This window comes from Juglans microcarpa x Juglans regia, chromosome 4D, assembly GCF_004785595.1.
Source record: "Juglans microcarpa x Juglans regia isolate MS1-56 chromosome 4D, Jm3101_v1.0, whole genome shotgun sequence".
NCBI classification, from domain to species: Eukaryota; Viridiplantae; Streptophyta; class Magnoliopsida; order Fagales; family Juglandaceae; genus Juglans; species Juglans microcarpa x Juglans regia.
In genome coordinates this window covers 25,654,344-25,669,906 of record NC_054600.1, presented here as the reverse complement: position 1 = coordinate 25,669,906, position 15,563 = coordinate 25,654,344, and the positions used below count along the sequence as shown (strand labels likewise).

The window sequence follows — 15,563 nt, the reverse complement described above, 5'->3', positions numbered from 1 at the left end:
AATTTTTAATTTTAATCTCAACTCAACTAATCTCATTTCATCTCATCTGTAAAAACAAACTAGTCTAAGTTACTTTAAAAACATAACAATTTCTTCCTTTTCCAACTTTTTTCGGCCACCGTCATAAACGCCACCGGCCAGTTTATGACGTATAGCTAGCTAGCTATCTCTAAAAAATTTTAGAACATTTTAATGTAGTTTTAAATCATTAATTAACAATTATATATAGGAACATGACTAATTGATGTGTGTTTTCCTTTCACCTCTCTCTTCTCCTTCCCTACCAACAATATCTGAACATGATCTGACCTTTGGCGAGTGTGTAACTCATGTCACTTACCTTGCTGCATGCATCATGGCACATGAGCTAGCGATCGAATTAGGTTGGTGAATATATATATATACTTATTTATCGTGTTTATTACTGTGAAATTATAAAATAGTTATTTAAAAAAAAAAAAAAACTTATAGCGAGCAAAGCATTTAATATGGAATATAGGAATGGGGGAAATTAATTTTCTTATGGTACAAATCTCCCTTTCTTGGGTACTTTTTCAATCCTGTAATTAAAAAAGTCATCACAACATTAATTAACTTTGCTGATAATACTCGCATCCATTTAAGTTATTCTGACTCTTACGTACCCTTTCATCAGGGGAAAAAAACAGAAAAAGTCGCAATTAATGATCTCATAAGATCAAACCCTTGTCACCACAGGTGCATGCATGCATGCATGCATGCCAGCTAGGGTTACCCTAAAGTTATACGTACCCTACCCTCTTCATCTCGAGCTAGCTTAGCCAAAAGGCATGCAGTAATAATATCGCATGCATGTTAATTAAGAAAATAACAAATGGAATGCCCACCAAGTTACCTTGCCAAGTCGATCGATCATTACTCAAACTTAACAGCCATTGCCAAATTTGATCAGCCCTTGCTAGGTAGCTAGCTCTTCAACCATGCATGCATGCATGCATGCTAAAGTTGCCGTAAAAGCACGATATGTATTGTGTCAAATTGTGGGGACGTTACTTAATGGATTAATGCCTGCCTGGCCATAAAAGGAGATCGAGGATAAGATCAAGTGGGGGAAAGAAAAAAGAAAAAAGAAAAAAGAAAAAAGAGGAGATGCCTAGCACGTCATGTTGATTGTCGCTTAGTTTATACACGAAGATGCATGACTTCTAGTAGTAATTCCATTAATATTAATTAAAAGCTTAATTCGTACATTGCGACATTGCGTGACAGCTAGCTAGCTGCAATAAGGCGACGTGATTGACTCCAACCCCTCACCTTACTACGTACCATATATACCATACATGGTTGGCATAAAGTACTAATATTTATATAATTTGGGTTGAGGTTTTAATTAATTATACTGACTTTAATTAATAATCCCAATTGTATTAGTGTGGGGGAGGGGTGGTCATTAATTCTATTAATTTTTATTTTTATTTTCCAATTCATGATCTATTGATTTAAAGGATGGCTATATTTAATACGAAGTTTGACAGAAATTTTGATGATATGGAGGCGATAGAGAAGGAATATTAAGAAACTTAAATTAGCATGTGCAAGACGTATCTAATTCAACCCGTAATTTAATGCGATCATGTGGCTACGTACACTGCCTATTTAATTATCTTGGACGCAGAAATAGTATCCCTCGTGGCATGCTTGCTTTAATAAGTTGTTTTTGCATATATCTACGTCTAAAACTATAGTCGATGGATATTTCTGCTAATCTTAATTTTTTTTTTTTAATTTTTTCTTTAAAATGTTTCGATGATATCAGGCCAAAAGCTTAGATCAAGGGAAAAAGAGGAGTTCATTTGGCTCTGATGAAAGGTTTAGTGAATGATTGGAAATTAAAAATCTCTCAAGAGCTTTGACATTAAAAAAAAAAAACTATTTTCAAAATACATAATTTTAAGTCTCTTAAAATTACCTAAAAATCTAAAAAAATCTCTCCAATAATTTATATATATATCTCATTTTTTTAATTTAATTTGTATAATTAATGGAATAAATTTTATTTTATCAAAATGTTTTATTTTAATTTCTTTTATATTATAATTTCTACCGGTTCTAAATTCTATATTTTTAAAAAATTTATTTCTTCACATGTCAGTTATTAATATATTAAAAATTTAAAATTTAAAATTTAAAATTTAAATTAAAAAAAACTAATAAAATAAATCTTATAAATAAAAATATAAATAAAACTATAAATAAATGTTGCAGTATTCTTCTAAAATAAAAAACTAAAGGAGAATTTATATCGTAGCAACGTACAGCGTGATAAAAGATAGCACGGGATCTGCGTCAGTTCGTCTCGGGGTCCGGGGATTGAAATTAGACGGGGAAAACGGCATACTTGATACTACCCCTTCGCTTTGCTCAGGAGTCAGGAGGCGGACATGGCGAGGGTGTCTTAATTAAATAATGTCGGTGCACGTGTAATGTATAATCTCAACTCTGCTTTGTACTTTGCGGATATGGACTTCATCAGACCACATCATGAAACTTGCTCTCTTTGACAATTTTGTACCTTGTGATTACCATGTTTCCTCTTCTCCTAGCGACCAAAGTTGCCTCCTAATTTTGCAATTTTTTATATTCTAAAAATTAAAATAAGTGATCAAATATATATATATATATATATATATATATATATTTCTTATTTTAGTAAAAATATAACTAGAATGATTGAGCCTAACATTGAGATGAATCGATGGATGAACTATTTTTCAAGAAAAATCATGAGACCAAATAAATAAACTTATCGAATAGATTTCACCTTTACTTGCATGCCACTCAAATTTGTATAAAATACAACGAAAAGTAGATTAGATTTTTTTTTTTTTTAAATAAGAACATCCAAAAACATCTCTCTTCCAAAATTATTTCTAAAGGGTGCGGCGACTATGTCGTCCCATCTTGACCACTAGGCATACCGCCCAGCATAAAAAAAAAAAATTCTTTTTTCTTTTCACATTTTTTAAACATATTTAAATATATTTAAAAAATAAAAAAAAAATATACCAATACATTTAAAATCACTTCCTTAATTACTAAGTAAAAAAATAAAAATAAAAATAAATTTTAACCAACAATCAAATAGAAGTGTCAAAATGAGTAGACATAATAATATTTTTCATTTCTAAAAGATGGTTCCCCCTCCCCATCCAAACAAAAAAAAAAAGAAAAAAAAAAGAAAGGTTCCACTTTTTTTTCTTCTCCTTTTCCAAAATTATTCTTCTGCCTTCTATTTTAGGGCGAACCATCATTCTTGTACTTTTTTATCTGTTTCGTTTATTTTTAGAGATGAGATGAGTTTATATTAAAATTAAAAGATTGAATAAAATATTTTTATTTAATATTATTTTTAATTTGAGTTTAAAAAAATTAAATTGTTTATTTTATTTTGTGTGAAAATTTAAGAAAGTTATAATTATGAGATGAAAAGTTTTTAAAATTTTATGTTTTAGTCTTGAAAGCAAACCAAGTTACATGTGCTTCACTCTTAGGGCCCCTTTGGATACAGAGGCGAGTTATTTCATATCATCTAATTTCAATTAATAATCTCGTTGTTATTTATACATTTCAACTCATTTTATCTTATTTCACAATCCAAATGAGTCCTTAAACTTTTAGGTTGTTGATATATAAGTTGAAGACAATGATACATGAGCATTAATATTGGTCTATGAATATGCATATACAAAGCCATATTTGCATAATATTATCTTAAAATCTTTCACATTAGCTTATGCAAATCTAAATATTTAACTACTTACGAACAATACTTATCCAAATTTGGATAACCACTATTCACCCTACAAATCATATTTTAATAATTATTTCTCTCTCCTCCCACTCTCTCTCTCAATCATTTTTTTTATTCTTCTTTTAACAACACAACAAACATTCACTTGCACATTCATTTTATTATTATAATATATTATATATATTTTTTTCATTTTATTATATTTTTAATATAATATATAAAAAAAATTATATTTTTTATTATTGCATTTGTATTATTAATGTCAAATGAACGTAGTGGATACTAATTGTAAAATATATATAAAAAAAATTGAATTTAGGAAAAAATTAATAATAAGAAAATAAATATTTTATTATTATTTTATCTCAAATATACATAAACTAATATAAAAATTTTACTTGAATAACAAAATAAATATATAAAAAAAATAATTTTGTATATGCATATAAATAAATCAATACTAATGCTTTTAAGTGCATAAAACTTACATACTGTCCAAACTACCGATAAGTCTCACGTGCCAATCTAGTCGGCCACACGTGCTAACTACTTTATTAGCTTCTCAACTTCTAACGTTGAATGTCATTTAATTTTCTACAGTGTATAAACGGTAAACCCCACACGCTACTACAATTAAGTGAGAGACTTGAGTGCAACCTAGGCTCTAAGTGGTTAGATTTTTCATACCAAATATCTTTGTGTGTTTATTTGAAGATTGAATTTAAAAAAAGTCTTCTTGTAAGCACTAAATCGTATATCTTTATTGACATATAACGTATTTATTTAACGAAATGATATGAATTAAAAATAAAATAATTTTTATGAGATATATAACATTTTCTTTTCTTAAATTTTTTCTTTTTTTATTGTTTAAATAAAAAAAATATAAACGTCAATACGCGATTTAGTATGTCAAATCGCTTATACCTAACAAGTCTCTTAAATTAACATACTTATTTGGTTGTCACAATGGAAGTAGATTTCTTTAGCTGGTCGTTTTCCCTAATAATCAATAGAAGTGTAACTTAATTTATTGGCTACGATATGACCAAAAGCAGAAGACAAATCAACCGCATTCATAAAAATTAAAAAGTCCTATCTGGCTACTTGACCATCCAAAAAAAATACAAAACCATTAAAGATATTTAGCTTATTTTCTCAAAATTTTCATTTTTTTTTATTGCACTAATTGTATCTATAAAAGAGTTTTTATTAAGACTCTTCGTTGATATGACTCTCTCTTTTTCGTTTTTTTGAAACAAAAGGAAAAATAAATAAAAGATCTTGTAATAATCAAAATGATTATTATTTAGGAGCACAACAACCAAAAAAATTTAATTTACATAGGCAAAATTAGGATATAACAGGTCCAGTTTGATTCTATTTTTGAGAAATTTTAGAATCGAATCGATATATATTAATTTTGAAAATTTAAGAATCGAGCCGGTATATATTAGTTTTAAAAATTTAAGAACCGATTCATCACTAAAACGAAACTTTCAGTTTTTTTGATTTCGATCCAGTTTTCCATTTATATGTGTGACAATTGGAATAGTTTGGATTCAGAGACTAGTTGAGATGTGTTGAAATGATTTGTAAATAGTAGAATAAAAGTTGAATTATTTATTATATGAAAAGTTGTTTTGAAATTTAAAAAAGTTGAATTGTTTATTATATTTTGTGTGTAAATTTGAAAAAGTTGTAATTATATGATTTGATGAATTGAGATTAGTTGATGTGAGTTTTGAATACAAGCGAGGATATATGTTTAATATTATAATTTTTTTAATATTAAATTTAATTGTGAGAATTTAGTATTTATTATTAACAATTATTAATTCCTTAACGTTCAATTATAGTTGTATAATATAAGTAGTGTCTAACTTATTAGTAAAATTAATAAACTTGAATAATAATATTAGAATTTCATGTTATATTAATTAAAAATTTAACATATAATATATATATAATAATAATAATAATATAAAAAAATTAAAAATATATATCTATCAATCAAATTCTGTTTAAATCGATTTTTAAAATATGAAAACAAGGACTGTACCGGTTTAGAATCGATTTTTATTTTTAAAAACTGGTACTGCACTGAACCAGTTACAAACCGGACAATTCAACTGATTTTCTAATTTTTTCTAACATCCCTACGCAAAACGTAAAAAAATAATGGAAGAATTTTTTTTTCATATAATCTAGTAATCTACCATATAAAAAATCCTTAAAAATTAATTTTAATGATTTTTTAAAATTTGAAGGGCCTTGAAGTCCCTCCAAGCCCTTATCTTGAGTTTTGCCCCCAATTTATTTATTTATTTCACTTGTATTGTCTCAAATACAACCGACGTGGCAAATAGTTTTAAATCAATAAAATATTAATATTTAATATGACAAAAACGTCACATCAATATAGTTTCTCATTTCTATATATTATGTGTTATGAATAGCATTGGAAGGGGGAAAAAAATAAATAAATAGTGAAAAGTGAAAAGTGAAAGGTTAACATTAATGAGACTGATATAATAGGAGACTAAAGGAACAAGTGACCTTAAATTAGAGGTCACAAAACATGCTTTAGAAAGAAGAAAACTACTATTTTTGTCTTCTACCACATGTCGGTGATTGATTCAGAAAATAAAAAATAAAAAATAAAAAAATAAAAAAATAAAGGCTGTATTATAACGGCGACTATTCTCGAGATCAAATGGTCAATGGCAGCTATGCTTACCCCCACACACACAAACACTCTTCCTAGTTTACGCGTTTGTTAGGGAAGGAGCCCTTTGCAATGGCCCCCACATTCTGGTTGGATTTGGACTCTTTCCAGTTTCTAGAATAATGCCTGACCCCTTAATCATCATTACTTCTCTCTTTAAACTAATCATCCAGCTTAATCCATTGTTTAAGCCCTATGGCCACGTTAACATTAAACAATAATAAAAATAGAAAAGTGTCGGTCAGTCTCAAAATATTCTGTATTTCATTCTAGAAAAGTGAGAAATCTTTTTTTCTTTTTTTCTTTTTAAGAATGTGCGTATTAATTGTATATATCATATATAAGTAAGTCATTCTTAATTTGTTTGAAAATAATACAAAAACAGGCACAAATGCCAAACATGATAGGATGGTAGGAGGGAGGGTTCGATTGATGAGAAAGATGTGGTTAAACTTGAACGATAAGGTGGAAGAAGGAGATGTTGTCACGTAGATAAGATGGTGACATCATGTGTCATCACAACCTCGTGGGTGTCTGTAATCGCAGATTCAGGAAAGAAACACCAAAACCATGCATGTTTAGCTGTTTTTTTAAAAAAAAAAAAAAAAAAAAAAATTAAAATGTGTACACTCGCATTAAAATAAGGGATTGGCTTCCCTTGATCCAACGCATGTATTGCCAGATCTTTCAACTCTTCTGCCTGCAGGATGAGGAGAGGTGACTCCTGCAAATGCAAGTTTTAAATAAATAAAATAGCTATAATATAGAGTTTTTTTAAATGGTAAATATTTGTGAGAGTTACTATTTTTAGAAAAAAATCGCGTTGTTAATTATTATTATTATTATCGAATAATAAAGGACAACTTAAGGTGTATTTTGAGTTCATATTATCCAAACAGCCACATTCGGAGAAGGAAGGAAAATCTGTGTGTCTCCTCTCTCTGTCTCTGTCTCTCTCTCTATATATATATATATCTGTTAACGCCATTGTTTCGCTCGTTTGTCGTTCTTGGAACCCTAAGATCCACGAGTCGACTGCCCCGCATTGGCGTTTCAGATTCGCTCATCTTGTTCTCGATCTGTTTATTATTGCAGCCTTTGGATCTGGAATCTCCAGCTTCATTCCTGTAAGTTTTTCAATCTGACACCGGAATATACCGAATTATTCTCATTTATGTTTTCTCGTCTTCTCTGTTATTAATTCAGCAAATTTATAAAAATTGGCCGCCATTTGATTAGTTCTATATGAAATAGGGAAGATCACTAGTGTTGTCGTGGTGTGATCGTGATCGGGGGATCCCGCGGGATTTGAGATTAGTCTGTAACAATGACAGCGGATGTGGATGCGCATGGTGTTGGTGAGGTCTCTGAGGTTCCAAACGGTGACGTGGAGGAGAAGTGTAGCTTGCAGGATCTGCACAGAGAGAACAACGGGGTTATGATTATTAATGGGAGCAATGCGACTAAGGAAGATGCCGACAGCTCTTACGTTTTCGTGGGCGTAAGCGACGCCGTTTCTGGCGATCACGTTGAGCCGTTGGATCTCAATGGGGGACACGTCGAGAATCTTGGTTCCGGTGGGGTTGCCAAATCGGACGTGGTTGAGAATGGGGAATGTAATCAGAACAATGGCGGCGGTGGCGGCGGTTCAGAGGGTTCGCGATGCGAAATCGTGGAGGGGCAATTGGGAGGGAGCGATGGTGTTGAGGAGGAGAATGGGACTGAGGCTGTTGGGGAATCTGAGGCACATCCGCAGCCGCAGCCTCAGCTGCTCGAGGTTGAAGAGAAAATCAAGGTCGAGGAGTCTTCTGAGGATGTTGGAGAGACTACAAGATCACATCCCGTGGTTTCGGGTGTTTCTGCGTCTGAATTATGCGAGTCGTCGATGCAGGTCCATGATGGCAAAACTGAAGTTAATAATTTCGACTCAATTGCTGTGTCTGAGCTGCAAGAGATTGATGGAGAAGACGCTAAAGCTGATGAGGATAGGAATCCAGATTTGTCAACAGACGGCAAGGAAAACCACGAATCTCGGGATATGGTTACTGTGGGTGTTCGAAATTATTTGGATCGGGAGAATGAAGCACCAGAATTGGAGACCAATGAGATTCCTCCGGAAGGTGGTGCACCCGGGGCCCTTGCTGTAGACTTGGAGCAGAATGCGAAAACTGCTCCTTCTCCTGTTACTGATACGGAGTTAGTAAATGAAGTTGGCAATAACGGTCCTGTCTGTGATGAAAATGGGGATGGCTCGCCTATCAACCACACTGAAGATGGCCCCTCAGAAACCCTCGATCCCATACAAAAAAGGGCTGAACAAAATGGGTCACCTGAAAATGCCGAAAGCTTGCCCTTGCCCTCCCCCCCAGTTGTTTGTGAGAATGCAGCTGCTAAGGAGATTCCTGTGGAAGCGGACTCGGGCGAATGTAAGTTGGGCTTGGAGCAGAGTTCAAAAATAGAAGTTGTCTCTAGTGAAAATGAGGATTGCTTGCCCAGTGATCATGATCACGATAGCATTTCAGATAGCTTTGTTAATAATGAATTGGTTGGTGGCACTCAAAGCGCCCCTGAACAAAATGGGTCTTCTCAAGATGTGGATTGCTTGCCTGCCTCTGTTGTGTGTGGGATTGTACTTCGAGAAAGTTGTGAAAATTTCCCTACTGCTCCTGATGACGATTCGGTAGTAGAAAAAGAAACTGGGAATGAGGAGGCTTCTCCAACTCCTGAAAAGTTTTCAACTTGTGTTGCTGATGATCAGAGGCCAGAGACTGGAGTTGAAAACTTAGGTACAAATGAAAGTGAAAGATCAGATTCTTGTCCAGCTGATCATACAAAATTAGAACTCGAGGCTGAAGATAAACCTGACGAAAGCATTGAAGCTGAGAATGGTCCGGATGAAAATATTAAAGCTGAGAATGGCCTTGATGATGCCATTTTAAGTAGCCATGAGGCCAATGATGCGAAGTCAGAAACTCAGACAGGTTCTGTTGTCATTGATTCAGACAAAAAAGTATCCGACTTTCCAACTGATGCCCTGAAGGAAGGATTCGAAGTTTCAACAGTGGTCATTGATTGTGATGATGGCCACCCTCATTCTATTGCTGCTACAGATGTGGAATCCCATGTAAATGGTTTGGTTGAAAATGAATTGTCTAATACTGCAGGTGCTGATGTGAAATCAGAGTCTGAAGTTGAAAACCTGTCCACACTAAGTAGCAGGGATATGCCCTGTGATGATGGTATTGAATCCGATTCCAAGGTTCAGGATGGCTCAGCTAATTCGACAGAAAGTGCACTTAACTGTGTGTCAGATGCTGTACGTGTTGAAGATGGAGTTGATCAGTTAACTGGTACAAATAGTGGTGACAAACCAACATCTCAAGGAGCTGAGGGCACCACCTGTATTCATGGTCATGAAACCTCAACAACGTCTCCAGGAGGTTCTGCCTGTGATGCTTTGGAAGGACAAATTTCTGAGGTTGTCCAACGCCCATTCTACTATTTAATCAGGCTTCCAAGATATGATGAAGAAAATTTAAGAGAACAGATTAATCATGCTCAGTTTCAAGTTGATGAGAAGACTCAAATTCGGGATGCTATTCGAGCTGAAATCCAAAGGAAAAGGGTGAGGAATATTGACTTGTACTTTACAATTTTTTTAGAGTAAGGTTTTTGCTTCTTGTTACATGATTTTCTCGATGCTCCTACTATTAGGCCACTTGGAAGGAGTCTGGTGATCATTTTAAAGCTACCAAGTTGGAAGAGAGAGCTGCACGAGACTTGCTTAAGTCCAAACGCCAGGAGATGGATTCTGCTCAATCTGTGAATAACAGAGTGAAGAATTCAATCTCTGTTGAGGATATTGATGGCAGGGTATGTATGCACTCACTTGCCTTTTTTCTGCTGGTAGCTGAATGGGGAGAAGTTTCCATCATCTACTTTAATTTGGTTGTCTTTAGGAAAGTATGACAATCTTTTTTTCAATTTATGGCTTGTAAACAGATACGTAATATGGAACATGCAATTCAACATGAAACCCTGCCTCTGAGTGAAGAAAAGCAGTTGATTCGTGAAATCAAGCAACTGAAGCAACTTCGTGAAAAGCTCTCTTCTGATATGGGTAGGCAGGATGATGTTCAGTCGGCTTTAGATCAGAAAGATGAAATTGAAGCACGTTTGAAGGTACTGTTGTCTGGTTGCTCTCATAATCATTTAATTTTTATGTAAGTAGCAGGTGACCTGAGCTACCGCAGTTCAAATATCTATAGTTAAATTTATGCACCTCAAACCTGTATGCAGTTTAAGAAGCTCTATATTCACGTATGGGATAACTTCTCTGTTTATACTTTATTGTAGTATAGACAGGCCTTGAATAGCCTATCTGATTTTCTTTAATCTACAGTTTCTGAGAAAGGAACTTGATATACTCAGAGACAATGTCCTGAAAGCTGAAGCTGTCACTACAGCTGCAAAAAAGAGGTATGATGAAGAAAATGAAAAGTTCAGTGAATTACACGCTCAGTTTAAAGCAGCGGATAATATTCGCCAAGAAGCTTATGCACATTTACAGAGCTTGAAGAAACAGTTGCATGATAAGGTATCTTGTTTTAATGTTTGCATGTTTATCCTTTTTCTAATGCTCGAGTAGTATGCATGATATGCATGCATGAAACTTCTTCCTTTAGGGGATAGCTGGATTTTCTCAACAACAGAATAGAAAGTCTTGTCCAGCGATTTTGGTCATAGGACATCTTAGATTTTGTAATTTGTTGAAGATTTTGCCTCTACATCTAAGAAGATTACTACAATGTTTACAAGTGAAATTTTAAATTAAAAAAGTTGGCAATCAATTATTAATAGTCAATTGGTCTGTCCGGGAGAGATCATAAAACTGATTGTTTGTTGAGATTATGATCTCTGTCATTCTCTCTGTCTCTCTCTTTCTGGCACACACACACATACCCACATGTACACACCGTGACAGGTTGGCAAGCAAGTGCAAGTGCTTAAAGACAAAAACTGTGGACGGACAGAAAAGCTGGAATGAAGTTTTAACGGAAGAATAGATGGACTTCAAAGTTATTCTGATTTGATAATCTAATTTAAAAGACGATGCTCGAAGCTGTTTCCCATTAAGCTTATGTTGTGATGTTTTGGTTGGGTGGTACCTTGTTTGTTTTTGTTGGCAGTTTTAGAGCAGAATGTTTCTCCCGTTATGTTCCAACTCCACTAGCTTATTTAGTTGGCAAAACTTGTCAGTTTCTGCTCTCCGATGGTTTTAAAAAGAAGTGACATAACCAACCAGAATAGGTTTAGCGTGTGTTTACCTCTGTGAATGTATTTATTGAAGGTTAACAAAGATGTTCACATGGAGAGGCAAATTGTGGAAACAGAGATATTGACCCAACTCTTATTCCTTAAATATGCAGAACAAACACTTTTGGAAGTACAAGGATGACATTAGGGCAGCCACTGATTTAGCATCAGAGGGCAAGAGGGAGGAACTTCAAAGACTTTGCATTAACCAGGTGAGCTCATGTGGTCCTTTTGTTGGTATTCTCTAGCAAATCAACTTTAGTTTTGCACTGACAGATCTTCTATTTAGACGGAGAAAGTAATGGAACTATGGAACCAAAACGATGAGTTCCGGAAGGAATATATCAGGTGCAACACTAGGAGCACATTGAGGAGACTGAGGACGCTGGATGGCCGGTCACTTGGTCCGGATGAGCAGCCACCTCTAATTCCCAAGGTTGTTTATGAAAGGGTGGCCAAGGATAAGCCTGTGTCCCTGTCATCGGCTGTGGAACAAGAGAAACAAATTGTGCAAATGGAAACTGAAAAAGTGAAGCTATTTTCTGATGTGAAAGCTGTGGAACAAAAGAAACAGACAACTAATATATCTGAAAAGCCTGTAAAACCTGCTCCTTTGGGGAATGGCTTAGCAAATGTTTCTAGCAAAGATGAGATTGAAGAGATAAGAGAAGAAAAGCCTAAGCAAACAAAGGAGGAAGAGGAGTTGGCCAGGAAGATGGAGGAATTGAGAAGAGAAGAGGAAAAAGCGAAGTTGAGGGAGCAGCATTTGTTGGAGGAAAAGGCCAAGGCCAAGGAGGCCCTTGAGAGGAAAAAGCGAACCGCTGAAAAGGCCCAAGCCAGGGCTATGTTAAGAGCACAGAAGGAAGCTGAACAGAAAGAGAAGGTAAATTCCACTGATGCTCCCAATTCCATGACCTGAATTAGCATTTTAGCATACCGTATCTATACTTGCATTTGCCTCTTATTTGTGCTTCTGTATTAACTCGATGTGGATGTGGTCTGTATCCAGGAAAGGGAGAAGAAAGCAAGGAAGAAAGATAAAAAGAAGGTGGCCACAGTAGCAATAGAGGCTAATGATGGTGCTAATGAAGGAGAATCTGCTCCAAGCTCGGAAACTCCACTGGAAACTCCCAAGGAGTCTGAAACTGGAGAGAATACCATGACAGTAGCAAAGAGGTCTAAAAAACCATCACAATTTACTAAGCAGAGCAAAGCAAAATCAATTCCACTGCCTCTTCGCAACCGCTCTAAGAGAAGGATGCAGCCATGGATGTGGGTCCTCCTTACCGCTTTGGTTGTTTTTGCCTTGTTCTTGGTGGGAAACAGCAGCTTCTTGTTTGATCTTGGGTTGCAAAGGTTTGGTTTCTAAATACACAGCTCAATACATCATCATTATTAACTAGGTATCCTATAGAGGTTGGGTGAGAGATTACCGTAGATAATATATATAAGCAATTCTTTCTTCCCGGGATTTGTTTTCTGCTAGTGATATTCAGTTATGATAAGTGGCTTTTTATTTTTCACACTCCACACTAGGTTTGGTATTCTGTTAATTTCTTTTACAAAGAACATATACTTTGGCCCAAGTGTTGCTTCTATTAGTATATTAATGAATTTGATAATTTTGGAATCTATTGCATTCACCCCCCCCCCCCCCCCCCCCTTCTCCTCCCCCTCCCCACACCCAACCCGCGGCGGCTGGGCACTTGCACACACTGAGCAATGTTGTTCTTTTTCAGTTGCGAGTTTCAAAATCCCAAATTGATGTTGAATATAAAAGAGGACTACATTAAGCTAAATTCACTTTGTGGTAGTTGTTGACTGGAAGAATTGAAGAAGTGTTCATGATGTTATAAATTATAAAAACATCGAAAAACTCGAATAATTATTATTAACTGAAAGAAACATTTATGATACTTGTAATAATAGATCTCTTAATTTATAAATCTTCAAACTTATCACCCCACCATAGAAAATCCGAACCATTCTCGTCGTTGAAAAAGGGAATCTCTTTTGGAAATTTTGGATCCCGTATTGTGAAGTGTGTGTGTATCGAGACCTTGAAAATTTCTAAAGAAATCTTGACCCAACTACGATCCATTTCAAATTCCCGTTTCTCATACTTATAGGTACGTGTAGTTTTTCTTCGTTTTTGGTCGTAGGCTACCTTAATTTCAATGTTTTGAAATGTTGATATCCCCCACACTCAGAGTCCTTGCCAACCCCCTTCAACCTGCTGTGTTCAGGCGAATCTCGAATGAGACGAGGGAATTTGACTTTGAAGCCTTGGATAGATACTATGAACCAATTGCCATCGAGCTTGCTTGAAACTTTGACTAACCAACCCATTGAGAGAAGAGCAAGCAGAAGAAAATGACAGTTGTCTCAAAAAAAGTTACTTCTTTCGTTTTGTCCTGGTTTACCTACGACCTCTCATCTTGTTCCTAGTAAAGAAAAAGTAGTAACAACTTTCCATTTATATAATTCATTCTACACGAACACGTATGCATACCTTGTTAATATGAAGCATGAAACCGCTGACTGGACTGCCATGTTGCCCTAATACATGCATACATGGATCTTTGGTCTTGCTCTCCTTGTTCTCCTTAATTTGCAGCCGTCACTCCAAACTGAACCATCATCTAATATCAGTCGACGATAAAGCCATTCATAATCCGTAGTGGAGTGGACAGCTCATATACAACCATTTCGAGATTTCATTGCTTTAGACATAATGGATGACTCACGTTCTCCCTTTCAATGAAAGATCATCTGAATCAATGGTCGTCCGTAAGTCGTAAGGAATCTATATATGCATTTATGTATATGAAATATGAAAGATATTTATATGAAATAATTAAGTAACTACTGATTGAAAAAAATGTATAATAATAAATTTTTAAAAAGAAAAAAAAAAAGTTCAAAACCAGCTCGTAAATAAGTTTGAATTCATTTGATGACATCATGCTTTGCTCAAACTCAAAAATCAACTCTGAATATTCAATACTTGGGTCAAATTGACTTCAATTACCCATCCTTGGAATCCAATAACACATGGAAACTTGTGGGTGGCTGACATGTATTTAAGATTTTTTTTTATCCTTAAGAAATATTAATAATATATAGTCACACGAGATAGGATGAAAATGCCAACTAATTTGCATGTTTTGGGGCTATATCAAGTAACAAGCAAAGGGCAGACAGGGTGTAATGGGCAAAAGAAGAGAAAGTTCGAAGGCCCTTCGTTCGTAATACAACCGAAATGTCACGTGGTACACGTGTATAAGAGAATCCAACCAGGTACGGAGTAAGTGGGATATAAATTGTGTCCGTAGAATGGATCTCCACCGTTGAATTCGTCAACTAATGTGATTTCGTACGTTGGGCTGCACATGGTTGGTTGGGTTCTAGCCCACTTGGACCTACAAAAAACACTCCTAGTACCTACCACGACCACTTGAACCTAGGCATCTTTGCCTGCCTAATCCTAATGTTGGGGACGATCATGAAAGTGATAGTCAATTTTATTTTATTTTATTATTTTTTTTCTGGTCTTTTTCGTCTTCTCCTTTTATACACCCATTTTTCAAAGGGATTAATGGGCACGTGGGTTTGTTTTAAGGGACAAGACTGGATTGGTTTGTATAGATATTTTCGGTGAGATAAGATAAAATATTTTGTTGAAAGTTAAATAAAATATTGTTAGAATATAATTTTTATTTTTAAATT

The 15,563-nt window shown here is 34.7% G+C and overlaps 1 protein-coding gene across 2 annotated transcripts; it reads left to right on the top strand.

Moving 5' to 3' along the window:
• Positions 1-7,368: 7,368 nt before the first annotated feature.
• Positions 7,369-13,464, top strand: LOC121259938. 2 transcript variants are annotated; one of them, XM_041161760.1, is made up of 8 exons: positions 7,369-7,645; positions 7,778-10,143; positions 10,233-10,391; positions 10,521-10,700; positions 10,921-11,115; positions 11,948-12,046; positions 12,124-12,717; positions 12,844-13,464. In XM_041161760.1, exons 2-8 carry the CDS (start codon positions 7,846-7,848, stop codon positions 13,201-13,203), a joined length of 3,885 nt encoding a protein of 1,294 aa, XP_041017694.1. In that variant the 5' UTR covers positions 7,369-7,645; positions 7,778-7,845; the 3' UTR covers positions 13,204-13,464. The 2 variants fall into 2 exon arrangements, with proteins under 2 accessions (XP_041017694.1, XP_041017693.1); XM_041161759.1 differs by having other exon boundaries at positions 7,370-7,645; positions 7,773-10,143.
• The last annotated feature ends 2,099 nt before the right edge of the window (positions 13,465-15,563 follow it).